Source organism: Candoia aspera, chromosome 2, assembly GCF_035149785.1.
Source record: "Candoia aspera isolate rCanAsp1 chromosome 2, rCanAsp1.hap2, whole genome shotgun sequence".
NCBI lineage: Eukaryota > Metazoa > Chordata > Lepidosauria > Squamata > Boidae > Candoia > Candoia aspera.
This window is the reverse complement of record NC_086154.1, coordinates 128396329-128409411: the sequence shown is the minus strand read 5'-3', so window position 1 is coordinate 128409411 and position 13083 is coordinate 128396329. Positions and strand designations below refer to the sequence as shown.

At 38.6% G+C, this 13083-nt stretch overlaps 2 protein-coding genes across 2 annotated transcripts in view; one reads left to right on the top strand and one right to left on the bottom strand.

The window, feature by feature from the left end:
* Nucleotides 1-6298, top strand: part of TOM1L1 (target of myb1 like 1 membrane trafficking protein) — a 46582-nt gene extending 40284 nt beyond the window's left edge. Inside the window, exons 10-15 of the mRNA XM_063293603.1 lie at nucleotides 1449-1563; nucleotides 2095-2197; nucleotides 2517-2577; nucleotides 3265-3343; nucleotides 4157-4238; nucleotides 5038-6298. Coding sequence (XP_063149673.1) covers nucleotides 1449-1563; nucleotides 2095-2197; nucleotides 2517-2577; nucleotides 3265-3343; nucleotides 4157-4238; nucleotides 5038-5098 — 501 coding nt within the window. The 3' untranslated portion in view covers nucleotides 5099-6298. The remainder of the gene's footprint in view (nucleotides 1-1448; nucleotides 1564-2094; nucleotides 2198-2516; nucleotides 2578-3264; nucleotides 3344-4156; nucleotides 4239-5037) is intronic.
* Nucleotides 6299-6448: 150 nt separating this feature from the next.
* LOC134490516 (cytochrome c oxidase assembly protein COX11, mitochondrial) lies at nucleotides 6449-13007 on the bottom strand. Its single transcript, XM_063293607.1, has 4 exons — nucleotides 12622-13007; nucleotides 9664-9819; nucleotides 8752-8877; nucleotides 6449-8274 (listed from the first exon to the last, which is right to left on the bottom strand). The coding sequence occupies exons 1-4, from the start codon at nucleotides 13003-13005 to the stop codon at nucleotides 8092-8094; spliced, it is 849 nt and encodes a 282-aa protein (XP_063149677.1). The 5' UTR covers nucleotides 13006-13007; the 3' UTR covers nucleotides 6449-8091.
* Between the last annotated feature and the right edge of the window lie 76 nt (nucleotides 13008-13083).

The following is a 13083-nucleotide window of genomic DNA, read 5'->3' as shown; positions in this document are numbered from 1 at the left end:
TACTTCAGTGGTCTTGGCCAATGAATGATTGTCTTCACCAGGAAGGAGACAAGAGGAATATGTCTCTATTGATCTTCTGGACTTGTCAGCAACTTTTGGCATCCTCAAGTATGAGGACATGGTGAAATGGAGATTTTGTTACTGGTAGTGATTGTGTCCAAAAAGCCTATGGAAACCCCCTGTTCAACCCCATGGTAGTTGGGTCAGGGATTTCACAGGGACCCATGCTCATGCTTTTTCATATTTATTGATTTGATTTGATTTTTGATGCCGCCCAACTCCAACTGACTCTAGGTGGGTCACAAGTTAAAACAGTTAAAAAGCAACTCAAAAACAACAAATAAATATGGATGCATGCAAACCCCCCACCCCAAAATCACAAAATAGTTACAAAGTGGCAATCCAGCAAACATACACATCTGAAACAGATCCATCCACCCTACCCCAAGGCCTGGGAGAATAGTCAGGTTTTCATATGAAATCTCTGGGAATGATTTAAGTATTTTGGGGAGAGATGCGCCACTGGGCTGATGAAACCAAATCTCATTGTTCTTGTCGTCTGAATGGGATAAGTGCATGAAGATGATGTATCAGTGCCTGGTAAGCTGTAATGGATCAGAGGACCATGAAAATGAATCCCAGCAGGATGGCTGTTCTTTAGCTGATTTTTAGCTGCAGGAGTTTGCTTTATAGCCTCTCTTGGATAAGGTACTCCCCCCCAAAGAAGAATAAATTTTTTGGGAGTAATTTTGATGCAGCCTTGTTACTGGAGGCCTAAATGGCTACAGTGTGGCTCTCAAGATGACCTGGAAACAACTGCCAACATTGTCAGGAACTGTTGTCAGAATCCACATAATGTCTTCTCAGGAAACACTTAACACTGGCTGTCTAAGCTGAATTAGAGGTCCTTGTGTTAACCTATCACAAAACCCTACATTACTTGGGAGCTGAATATCTGAAGGAATGCCTCGCCGAGTACCATACCAGTTTGCCTGTGATCTTAAATCATCCCATCCCATCATGAAGTAAAATAAGCAATTGGTTCTACTCTGAATGTGGAATGCTCTCCTCTGAGAAATATTTTTAGTCCCAATTCAAAATATTTTCTGCACCAAGCTAAGGCCCACTTCTTTTGCTAGAAATTCATGAGAGTAGCTGGCACTGTAACATGGCATGGAAGTTGTCATTTTTTAAAATCTTGTGTTGATTTTAGCTACCTTTATTGAAGTAATGCTGTTTGTTTTAGTATTGTTGTTACCTGAACTGCAATATGGTTTATGTAGGGCAGGATGCAAATTGAATGGATCAGTAAATAATCACTGATTTCAAGAGATCCTCACTGCCTCCAAAATGTGTTTCAGTGAGAGATGATTTGCAGTTAGAGGCATTTAATTTGGGCTTAGAGGTAAAGTAGGTATAATTTCTAAAAAAAAATGTTTAATTCTAAGGCCAGTGGAAACCAGCCATCTGCTCCTTCCTGCGATTTGCTTGCCCTTGAGTCAAGTCCTCCTGCTGCTGTGCCAAAGCCTGTGAGAACTGACCTTCCCCAGTCTTCAGAGTTAAGTAAGTAAACAACATAAACTCTCTATAATGTTTTAACAGAATTCTAGAAGCTATGTAGGAAAAAATAAATTGGAGTTCATCTGTGCAGATTTATGCTTCAGAGCTGTGCTATGAGATGTATTTCAAATAAAAGTAGTGGCTTATCTTCCCATCAGTGTTCTGGATAGCTTCAAATGCATTTTGACTACCAGAGAAATTCTGCTGACATTCAGAGCAGGAGCAGTGGGTGGGCTGGTTAGCTGAATATCTTTAGAGGTTATCTGTTTGGGGCGGCAGTCAGTGATTGATAGGGTAACCTCTTTTTCCTCTTTCTGCTCTCTTCCTGGCACAGATGGCAGCAAAGGGAAAGATTGTAGAAGGCAATATCAATATCAGTATTGGTATTTCATGTGCATCTATGACACACAAATGGCTTAATTCTAAGCTCCCTAATAACATGTTCTTACCAAATGCTAGCTAGATTTGGTTCTTGTATTGGAATATGTGCAGGAATATTCTGCTCTTCATGATTACTAACTTGCCTCCCTTTAGATAATCCACCAAAAAGTGTGGCTCTTCCACATCCTCATTCTGCTCTGCCATCAATGTACCCTCAATTAAACTCACCCAGTATTGCAAATGCTTCACAGTCCTCGTAAGTAGCTACGTTTAAAGTCATGTAAATGTTTAGATAAGCTTTGAAAGAAGTTAAGCCAAAACGTCTCATCTTTGGAAGTTCATCCAATAACTGGCTAAGCTTCTAGCAGATTTTATTTTCATTAGTCCTTCATTTTAAAAACTAATTTATGTAAAACCATCTAACTATTGCAAACAAAGCAACAGACTAAGAAGCTTAGCAGAGACTAATACAGTACCTGAATAGGTAACTGTCCTGTGGGGGGTGCAGAGGGAAAGCTGGGCATTTCTATTATATTTTCTTGGTGGTTTCCAATGCACCATTTTTCCTTTTAAAGGTTCCCAGCAGAAGCACAAAGTACATGCCAGGTGATCCCAAATGGTCAGATGTATGTCAATGTGAGTACATGTAGCAGGCTATGGTCTGGTTTAGTCGCAAGCATCAGAAAAAGCAATCTTGTAGAAACTTTAGCTATATTCACACTTTTGTAAACTGTGACTTAGTCTAGTGAGTTGTATCAACACCCCCACTAAGGGTGCACTGTTGGAAGAGGAATTAACCCTAATTTTCTCAGATTGTTGCTAAGAATTCCTAATGCCTAGAGATCAGTTGTACAGAGGAAATACAAAAAAGTAATAGGCTGAATTTATTTCCCCAGTGCTCATCATTTTGTAACCAACATATACTACCTGAATGCAGGTATAAATAATTTAAAAAATCACCAGTCTAGTCTGAAGCTGATTTTTAAAAAATGTATCGTCCAGGATGCAGAGTATGAGGAATCTGATTCCGTAAGCCATAGGCAGAATGCTTTGAATTCTGCCGGGTTAATTCCACTGGGTTAATGCAGCCTAAACAATTCTATGGATCTTTTCTAAACTGTTCATTTAGCGCCATCTAATTTATAGAGAACTAGCAAAAATCTAGTTTGATATATTTCTGTTTATATTGATAGAAGCCTTAATCACTTTTATTATAACCTTATGTAGTACACACAAAAAAGAATGAACCAGCTTGTTATACTAAACCATTTTTTACAAACCCATCCTCCTGCATACCTGATTTAATTCACTGAATTTCCTTAGGTAAGCACATGTTTAAATCCCGAGCCCTTGTATGCTGTAAACCTGCCAAGTAATGGTACGGGAGATGCACCACCAGCAGGTAAATTTTAATTATTGCAATTAGCTGTTTATAACCTGTCACTACACTGGTTGCTAAACTTGTGGGAAATCATCCGAAGTGGGATAGTCCACTTTGGAGGATTTTCATTTAGAGGGCATATGTAGTAGAGAAGCAAGTTCACACCATGCCAGATGAATCAGTTGCATTGTTTAAGTCTGTCTGTCTGTCTGTCTGTCTGTCTAATAGCCTGCCTTATATTCAGGAGCTCAAGATGTACATAGCCCTCCCTTCTCCCATTTCCCCCAACAATAACAACTCTGTGAGATAAGTTGAGCAGAGAGAGAGAGAGCAACTGCACCAAAGTCACCTCGTCAGCTTCTGTGGTTGAGAGTGGACCGGGATTTCACAGTTCCTGGTCCAGCATCTTCACCACTATACCACACTGGCTCTCACATTATGTCCATATGAGGACATTACTTCTGGAGGCAGGGTGGCAGCACTCATTATATCTAACCAGCCTTAACCCAGACTGTGTGTGTGTCTGCGTGTCTGCCTGTCTCTGGAGACAGAATCCTTCATAGCAACATTCCGTTTAGCAACTATCTGTATTCTCCTGATATTTTATTTAAAAAGTGCATTCAAGTTTATAAAGTCTGCTCACTCCTGAACTTTACTGCTGGAGGAAAGGTATTCCCTATTCCCTTCACTCATCCCTTCCATATATAATTTTTACCTTTTACTCTAAAACATGGGATTCAATATAAATGGGATTTTTGTTTCTTAATACTTTTGGTTAGCAAAATAAAACTTCACCATCTTTTTCTTTTTTTGTCTCTGGCTTTCTTTTTCTAGACATACCAAAAAGTAACCCACATCCTCCTAATTATTATGAGCTAATGGAATTTGATCCTTTGGCCCCTTGTGACAAAACCCAGTAAGTGATTTTCAGAATTACTAAATTGCTGCTTGCTCGTTTGTTTTTAATAGCCCAGGCCAACAGAGCCTGGCCAACAGGCCGACAGAGCCAGATTTTCTTATGTCAGTGCAGCAGAAATATGATACTGTGTGTATTTTAAGTCACTCGTGATGGCTGCTAAAATTGAGCAGCCACACATTTTTCTTTAATGTTTCTTCATTTCGTGTTATTGAATTGCATCCAATAGTACCCATCCACTAGAGCAGGTACCTCTTTTGCCAGTCCCCCCACTAACACCATATAAAATTACTCTGAATTGAGAGGTGAGTATACTGCCATTGACAGAAACTCAATCAGGTAAATACACGTAGTTAGTTCTAGGGTGTCACCCCCTAGAGGAAGGTGGGAAAGATTATTTTTACCCTGACCTGGCGGCGTTTACCCTGCGTTACATACAGCGTCCCAGAGGTTCCTGTAGTCCATCAGCACAGCATTTCAGAGGGAAGTGCAAATGGTCTACTATTTCCCCTAATGGAGTGTATCTGAATCACAAGTTGAACATCCTTTTATTACTAATGAAAATGTGAGCAGTTTGATTACTGTTTTAACTGCTGCTTAGCTGAAATGTGGCATGGCTGAATCAAAGAAAATTGTTTGGGAGACATGCTGCAAATAAATTTTTATTGGGGGGGCATGACCAAGAGGAGTGTTAGGCAAGTATCTATCCCTTAACTCTCCTGTCTGCAAATGTTGCTTTAGTAACCAATTTTTAAATTACCCCTTGCAATGAAATGTTTATTGTCTGCTTTGATTTCAGACATATTTATGAAGAAATTGATCCACACCTCTTCAAAGCACAGGTTAACATCAGTTGCTAGAAGCAGATGCCAGTAACAAGAATTTATCTAACAACATGGTAGACTGCTGATTGCTTCAAAATCTGTCTTTTAAAAGACAGAAACTACTCAGTAGGCAGAGATTTGGGATAAGGTGATTTATCAAACTATTCAACAGAAGACACTTCAAATCTAAGATGTGTATCCTACATACCCTACCTTAAGTACATTGCATCAGGGTCAACTCATTAAAAATGCAAAATTCACTTTTGCAATCTTTGGACCAAAACCATTGATACAGCTAGTGTTTTTCAAACATTCAGTCTTCTAGGAAGTGTAACATTCAAATTGCAACTGACATTTACAGAATCTTGCACCTAGAGTAAGTTACTTTTATAGAATTCTTTTAATAATCAAAGCAAAATCTTTTCCCACAGGAAGAGCTATGCCACATATGGCTGAATAATTGATTAGTATCTAGGAGAACTGTTTATGATCCCAATCAAAGCACTTGAGTGTTGCATCCATGACTATACCTGTAGGGGCCCAAGCTCAGATCCAAATGGTCGAGTACAAGGAGAGACCTAGCTGTTAGTTAAATCTTGCAGTCAGATTTCCTGGCAGGCTATTTGGTAGGACAGATCTTACAGTTTGTCTTTAATGTTACGCTTTGGTGAAAAATAATCGCTAACCAGGTAGTTGGTTAGATTTCCTTGCAGTATGTTTCCTGTTCTTCTGATAGTTAGCTACTGTAACAGTTTTCTCAGTTACGGAATGCACTTTAAAAGAAAAAAAAAAGAATATGCACAAGCTATTGCAAAACAAAGTATATGAATCACTAGCATTTGTGGCGTGCTACAATAGCAAGTCTTGTTCTACTTTGTTGTCTTAATACACTTCCATCTGTTTTCCTAGATTATTTCATTCTCTTGCAGAGAAGCTAAATATGTATGAAGCAGCAGCTTTCATAAGTTATTGAGGGCTGCATTGGGAGCAGCTGCAGCAAGGCACTACCAGAATGCATGGGGACAGCAAAGTACAAAGCATCCGTTGTGTGGTATTTGGAGTGACCGTGCCTTTTATTATATTATTGCTGTTGCTTTCTATTATCCCCAACAATTCAGGTTATCTTAATAACTAATAGTCATGGGATCATATAAAAGGGTGACTGAAATAAGTGCCTTTTCTCTCTAAGTTGTTTCCAGATTTAGTGTCCAAACTTGTAATAAATTGGTACCCTTTAAGTTTTGGGTAATACGTGTACTGTTACTTAGGTTTTACAATGGCTGTTGTTGACATACAATCCAAGTAAAGAATCTGGAGTGGAAAATTGAATTAATGGTAGCTGATTCCAGCAAGCATACAATTCTATTTGAACACAAATTCTCCCAAATGGTTAGCTTGTGTTTTATGTATAGTATATAAGGTGATTTATCAAACTATTCAACAGAAGACACTTCAAATCTAAGATGTGTATCCTACATATCCTACCTTAAGTACATTTCATCAGGTTCAACTCATTAAAAATGCAAAATTTGCTTCTGCAGTGGTTTTGTGGTACAGCAGATCCACTCTCCCAGATTTACTCTGGACTGTTGAGGGATCTTCCATAAACATTAGGGAGATGCATAGAGAAAAGTAGGGAGAAATACAAAATTAAGTAGTCTTAGGCTTAGCCTCCTATTTTCAATGCAAATGTGCTTTGCAACGTTGTCAAACCTATAAAGTTTTTATGGGGGGGATTTTCTGCCTCCCCACCCAATTTCCACCACACAGTGAGGTGAACCATTTGTGGTAACAAATAGCCCTACTTTTGAAATGTAATATATTTTCGATACTGCTTGGCATGGTTTTCAATACATACTATCCTCTACAGTAATGTTCATTTTTTTTTCTTTTGGAAAAGCAGTTTCTCAGGTTGTTCCAGGCAGGGGTCTATTCAGATTTACTGAAGCTAAAAGCCCATGTTAATAGAATCATTTTCTCAACCCCCCCCCCCCAACACGGGTATATTTATGAGAAAATCAGAGCACCGTCGTCTACACTGAAAAATTGGCACAACAAATTTAACCTGGTTATTGAATTTTAATCCATTTTCTGAGTTTGCAGAAAACAGTGGATTTGTGCAATATGCTAAGCCACAGAAAAAGGTAAATCAAGGTTAGACCTAATCAAGCTTAGCGTGTTATACAAATACAGCTGCTCAGTCTTTTTTTGACCTGGTTGTGTGTTACTTAAGGTGATAATGAAACAGAAATAATAGAATTAAAGTGTAAATTTGTTACCCTGAAGAAGAACTCAAGAGGAAAGGTTTAATAAAGGCGGGATAAAAATAAAATAAATAATAATAATAACTTACACTATTACGGGAGGGATAAAAACAGGCTTTCAAAAAAGGTTGCTGATATTATTTATTTTGGCTTGTAGATAACTCATCAAAAATGTGAATATAGCTTTCAGAATAAAAAGCTGCTGCACAGAACAACTGAGTTTTAACATAACACATTCAATGATATCCTCTGCACATTTATTCAAACAGCTTACAAAGCTTACCAGATCATGCTACTTCTGATTTAAGGTAGACAAGTAAAGTCAAATCTAGTAATGCTGCATTTATTAAATAGACATCAAATCTCCCAAAAGTAAACAATTTACTGTTTTCCCCTTTGACACACTAATCTATTAAGTAATATTTTAGATAACTCTGTGAAATTGAAGCTTTTTTTAAAAAAAATTATAAAATGACAGTCATAAATTGGCAATTGGACAGACCTTCCTGTGAGTGAGAGAGAGAAATGAACAATATGACCTATTTTTGTATATCATTTCTTTGTATTCCGAGTTTGGTTTTAAAGTGAAGATTAATCACATCTCCAAAGAGAAGACACATCAGTGCATATTCAACACATAAAACACAATGCCTGAATTGTTCAGCATCTTCTTCCTAGGTTAAAGAGGTTATTTTTACACAGTCAGTGGATCATCAATAGAGAACTGAAGAGAGATCTCTGTTGCAGAGTCTACATGTTATACTATTAATTATAACCTGGAAGTGGTGGTTTATATCCTTCTTTCGCTTCAAAAAACGTGTAAGAAAGAGTAATCAAATTCACTCTCTCCATCTTTGGGTCTTCTACAAATTCAGGATCAATGAAGAAAAATACTGGCATGTCCACTTCTTCATGAGGATTGAGTCTTTGTTCTTCAAAACAAAAGCACTGAGAGGGGGGGGAAAGTTTATTTTTTTCAAAGTTGAATAATCAGCTAACTTCTGTCTGTTTTGTATTAACCTTTAATTCAGTTCAATACATTTTAAAATATATATTAAAAAAACATCCATTTTCAAACCAAATTTCTTTGTCATGTAATGATTTTATAAACATTTTCGAATCTGCCGTAAAGCATTTAAAGAAACAGTAACATCAAAAACTAAGTGCCACTGGTGAGCATTCCTGTTTTATTCACATTTCAGGGGAAAGTGCATATTTTGGAAATCTCATGTTTATTATGCTATAGAAAAGGTAACAATCCTTAAAAGAAAAAAATGAAGCTGTACAGAAGTTCTGAATTCAAGAGGACAAGAACAAGTGATCATACCATAAATTCAATTCTATAAATGGTTGCAAATATGGATTATCAAAATAGGCTCTGGTTATAAATGATTGAGGAAGTTAACCAAACTGAGTAGCACTTACTTGTATCTTATTGAAATATTGTCCAGCTTCAGGTGGTAGTACGTTGTAGGTAGATATTCCAATTATTGGTTTATCAGTGGGATTCTTTGCTTTATAAAAGGCCAGCGCAGTTTCTCCTGGAACCACCTATTTTAAAAAGTTATAACTGTCATGTTTCTAGCTTCTCTCCATACCTGCTTTTATTTCTTAAAAAATGGATTTTCAAACAAAGTCTGTGCATTAAGTTACATTAACAGTTCAGTAATCTGCGGTAGAGCACCTTTGTTGGCATTTTATTTCAAAATATTCATAAAAAGCCATTTTAAACTGTACGAAGAAACTAACCAGAATTCTGTTCACTCTGATAGAGATGGAACACAGATTAGATAAACAAAGTGGAAGAACCCTAAAACTATCTCTAAACTTAATGATATGGTATTCTGGCCAGACAGATGGAACAGCATGTTATGGTTCACTCTAACTCATGCAAGCACATTAATGGTACATGCAAAGGTAACAATATTAGCATAGTAGAGCATTTCCATAGCTTCATAAACTGCAATTGTAAACTTGGCAAACAGGCAGAGGTGCTGGGGTTAAGCCTGGTTGCCATCTCTATTTGCTACTAGCATAAACTTAATTCTAAAATTCAAATCGAATTATCCATTCAGTCGTATTCGACCCTTGGCGATTCTATAAGCCAGCTCTCTATTCCTAATAGAAACTAGTAGAGCAAAATTGATTGTTTGATTCAACTTACATCCCACCTATCTATTTAACTGAAAAGGAGCCTTACTTGAAAACTCCCAGTTTGCTACAACTAATCACATTCTTGATATTTTTATAATAGCAGTCTGTGTCATTGGTATTTGTAATAAATGCCTGCGAAAGAAAGTTCATGCAAAATTCACCTACCAGATTTTAATCACTTACATAAACTTCAGTCTGCTGAGGCTTGAAATTCCACTGAAGACTTGAATGTACATCTGAGTTGAAGGTGACTTTAATGATACAGTCTTTTACAGGTTCCATGGTCTCAATCTGGTCCGAACTATGACCTGCTACAGCTGACCCACCAAGTCCGGTAGCCTGAAAGGAAAATAAGCTGTAATTAAAAATAACTTGCTTGAAAACAAATGATTTTCAAGGCAAGAAGAACTTATTTTTTCATTAGACTGTTTACTTAAAATTAGCAACACTTACTAGAGCTGTGCAGTACTTTAGATTCAAAGGCAAAAAGATGCCTCAATGTCTGCAAGGGTGCTCATGGAATATCTCCCTGCAGCTCCTTAAAGCAGCTGTGTCTTTTAGCAGGATCATGCAGTTGCCTTCCGCATTTGCAGCAAGATCCTGGGAAAATACGAGCTTGTTTTAAGTAGTTGGAGAGAGGAGCAATGTGTGCATCCATTAATGCTTCAAAGCAACTTTTTGAATCTTAAGTGCTCCACAGCCATTATAAATCTGAGCAGCAATTAGTTTTTTTCCTAAAAGTCATGCTGGATCAGAAGGTTTATCAGTGTCTCGCTCTTCAATGAGGCCAACTAAATGCCTATGGGGACCCCACAAGGAGGACATTAAACCAATACCCCATGGAAATTCAGATGTGCACGGCATCTGTTGCTAGAGGTAATATATAATTACCATGATAGCCCCACCCTTCATGAAACTATAAAATCCCCTTACAAAGCTCTCAGCAGATTAGCACTTTCATGCAGCAGTCTCAATGAAACTGGCAAGAGTAAAAGCACTTACTAGGTGGTTGCTGAAAAGTTAAGAGTGGAGGAGTTCAAACATTAAAAACTGGAAGAAAAGAACCATTTCTGTATTGTTGCCAAGGCAAACACGTGGGCATGACTGGAACATTTAGACAAATGTTGGTGCCAGATGATGATAATCCCCTTGCCCCATAAGTCAGAAAATATTTCTCTAGTTATCGGAGAAGAATACTGGATTTTCATATAGAGATCTGGATGTGATGACATGACCAGACCGAAGCCACAAGGAAAGGCCAGTAAAGCCTGTTACATTCAAATGTCCATTCAATCTGTATTTGCCACTTGAGTCACTTGACATTCTGGTCAAAACCAGAGTAAAAGTTTCTCATATGAATTACGTAAATTATGTTTAGTCTGGATTATGCTGGGTACAGTAGACTTTGTTAGTTATGCTGAGATGATGTCTGGATGCAGCTTATGTTTATTATTTGGGGACTGCTAAATTGGAGGTTGTTAAACAGATTTTACTATGCTGAAAGAGGAGTTCTTCACTTTATAAGGACATGAACAATTGTGAACGTGAAACGTGAGCAGCATGAACCAAGGAAAACTAAAATTGTCAAAACAAAACAGAGTACTAAATTGGGAGGGGGAAAAAGTGGCAGAAGGCCAAGAACATTGGCAATGGCTAAGGGGAAGCAAAAACGTTAAGTGCTGAGATGGATGAGGGGTCTGGCAGGCTGGTTGCCTATGGCATATTTGACACCAAGGACATCATCAGTGGAGCAGCTAAGCAACTAAGCTAAAAAGAAGTATGGAATGGAAAGCACTGGGAAAATTGACAAGTGGGCTGATCCACTGACCACATGCAGCAGAAGGAGAGAGGGGTGAGGCTTACCAGCCTTAAAAGACCTCTCCAGGTTTTGTTTCAGCACAAACCTTGAATAACCAAAATGTTCAGGTTTCAGTTCTATCAACACAGCCTATCCACACCTCTATGTATATTTATTATACTTCTAACACACACATACATAGTAATGATTCTTGGCAGCTTACAGGCTATATAAACAAAATTAAAACATCTGTGCAGAGGTTAAAACCAATCATAACGATAACCATATCAGCTCCTACAAAAAACTCCCAAGAAATAAAAATGAGGCAAGGAAATAAAACCGGAAACAGAAAACAAGGGAGATGCAAAACAAATGCACAAATTACTGAAATCACTGCAATAGATCCTCACACAATCATATTTGCTTATTTTATTAAAAAAGGACCATAGCTGGAGAGAAAAATAACAAATGAACATATTTTAGAAAAGGCAGAAGAGCATGAGATAGCAAACACAAGACAGATAATGGATAGGAGAATATGTGGACGTTTACCTCTGATTTATAATATTAACCATAACAAGGCCTTTAATGGCCAGACCATGGAATATATAAAAGCTAATGGATGTGCTAAAACAACCAATTATTCTTTTGAAGAACCTTTAAAGTGACACAAAGCCACTGTAAGAACTGAATTTGGAGAAATGGGGGTGGTTCATAATAGGGAAGGAAATAAGACAAAGATGCATATTGACTGAACATCTATTTATTTCAGTGTATTCAGTGAACATACTGTAAGAGTGGGATTGGAAGAAGGAATCAATACAGGAAGTCAGTGTAGGCTATACATTTGAGATATGCAAATACAACCTCTTTGTTAGCTGAAAGTAAGAAAATTTAGAAGAGTTCATTATGAAAGCAAAATTAGAAAATCAAAAATCCAAGGTTCCTACTAAATTTTAAGCCAACAGTAATGTCAACCAGCCCACTGGTGTACCTAAAGTTGATGGAAAAGACGTGAAAGTCATGGATTCGTTTTCTTGGGCACATATACAGATAAAGCTGGACAGTGTTGGAGAAAAGTAACCGGGAATAATAAATTTAGACAAGATCGTGAAGGTTAAGGACACTACAATAACAACAAAGATCAGAACAGTTTTAGCAATTAGCAATCTCTAGTAAGATCGTTGCCTTATTCTCGTATCAAATACCATGGACCAGAAGAAGAACCACCCCCGTCCTTGCCCCCTAAAATACAGTAACTCTATGGGGCAGGCTGGGGTGGAGAGGGAAACGCATCATGAGCTGCAGGTCGACCCCAACCCCTCGCCCCGACCGCCCCTCACCTGGCAATAAAGGCGATACAACGGCACGGCTGCGTAGGATAAGCCTGCCATGCCCACGGCGCCGGCCGCCAGATAGGTGAGCACCGTCCTGTTGCGTTGCTTCCATTGCTGCTCCTGCTGCCGGCGAAACGCCGCGAGCGCCTCGGAGCTCTTCCCGCGCTGCTCCCCGCGGAATGCCTGGCTATTGCCACGGTGACAAAGCCTAACCGGCCTCCAGCCCCAGCTTCCCACCGTTCGGGCCACCAGCACCAAGCCCCGCGCGCCCGAAGGCATCCTTTTTCCTGTCACGTGAACACTCTCTCTCTCTGTTTGGCTGCCTTTCGCAGTCCGGCGAGCGCGATTAGCAACTATCGCGAGAGTAGCCAAGGTCAAACCCAGCAGCATTGTCGCTTGATGCAAAACTTGTAGCGCTGTCATTCGAGCATTTTGGCTACGGAAGCCGTGGGGGGTAAGTTCGCGTTT

What these genes read in the sequence shown, in the direction of transcription:
- LOC134490516 (XM_063293607.1), bottom strand. Translation starts at nt 13,005, where the DNA reads ATGCTGCTGGGTTTGACCTTGGCTACTCTCGCGATAGTTGCTAATCGC. An exon ending in TGTATCGCCTTTATTGCCAG is followed by an intron (nt 9,820 to 12,621) that starts GTGAGGGGCGGT and finishes TTTTCCTTTCAG; the next exon opens with GCTACCGGACTTGGTGGGTC. An exon ending in CTCAGCAGACTGAAGTTTAT is followed by an intron (nt 8,878 to 9,663) that starts GTAAGTGATTAA and finishes TTTTTAAAATAG; the next exon opens with GTGGTTCCAGGAGAAACTGC.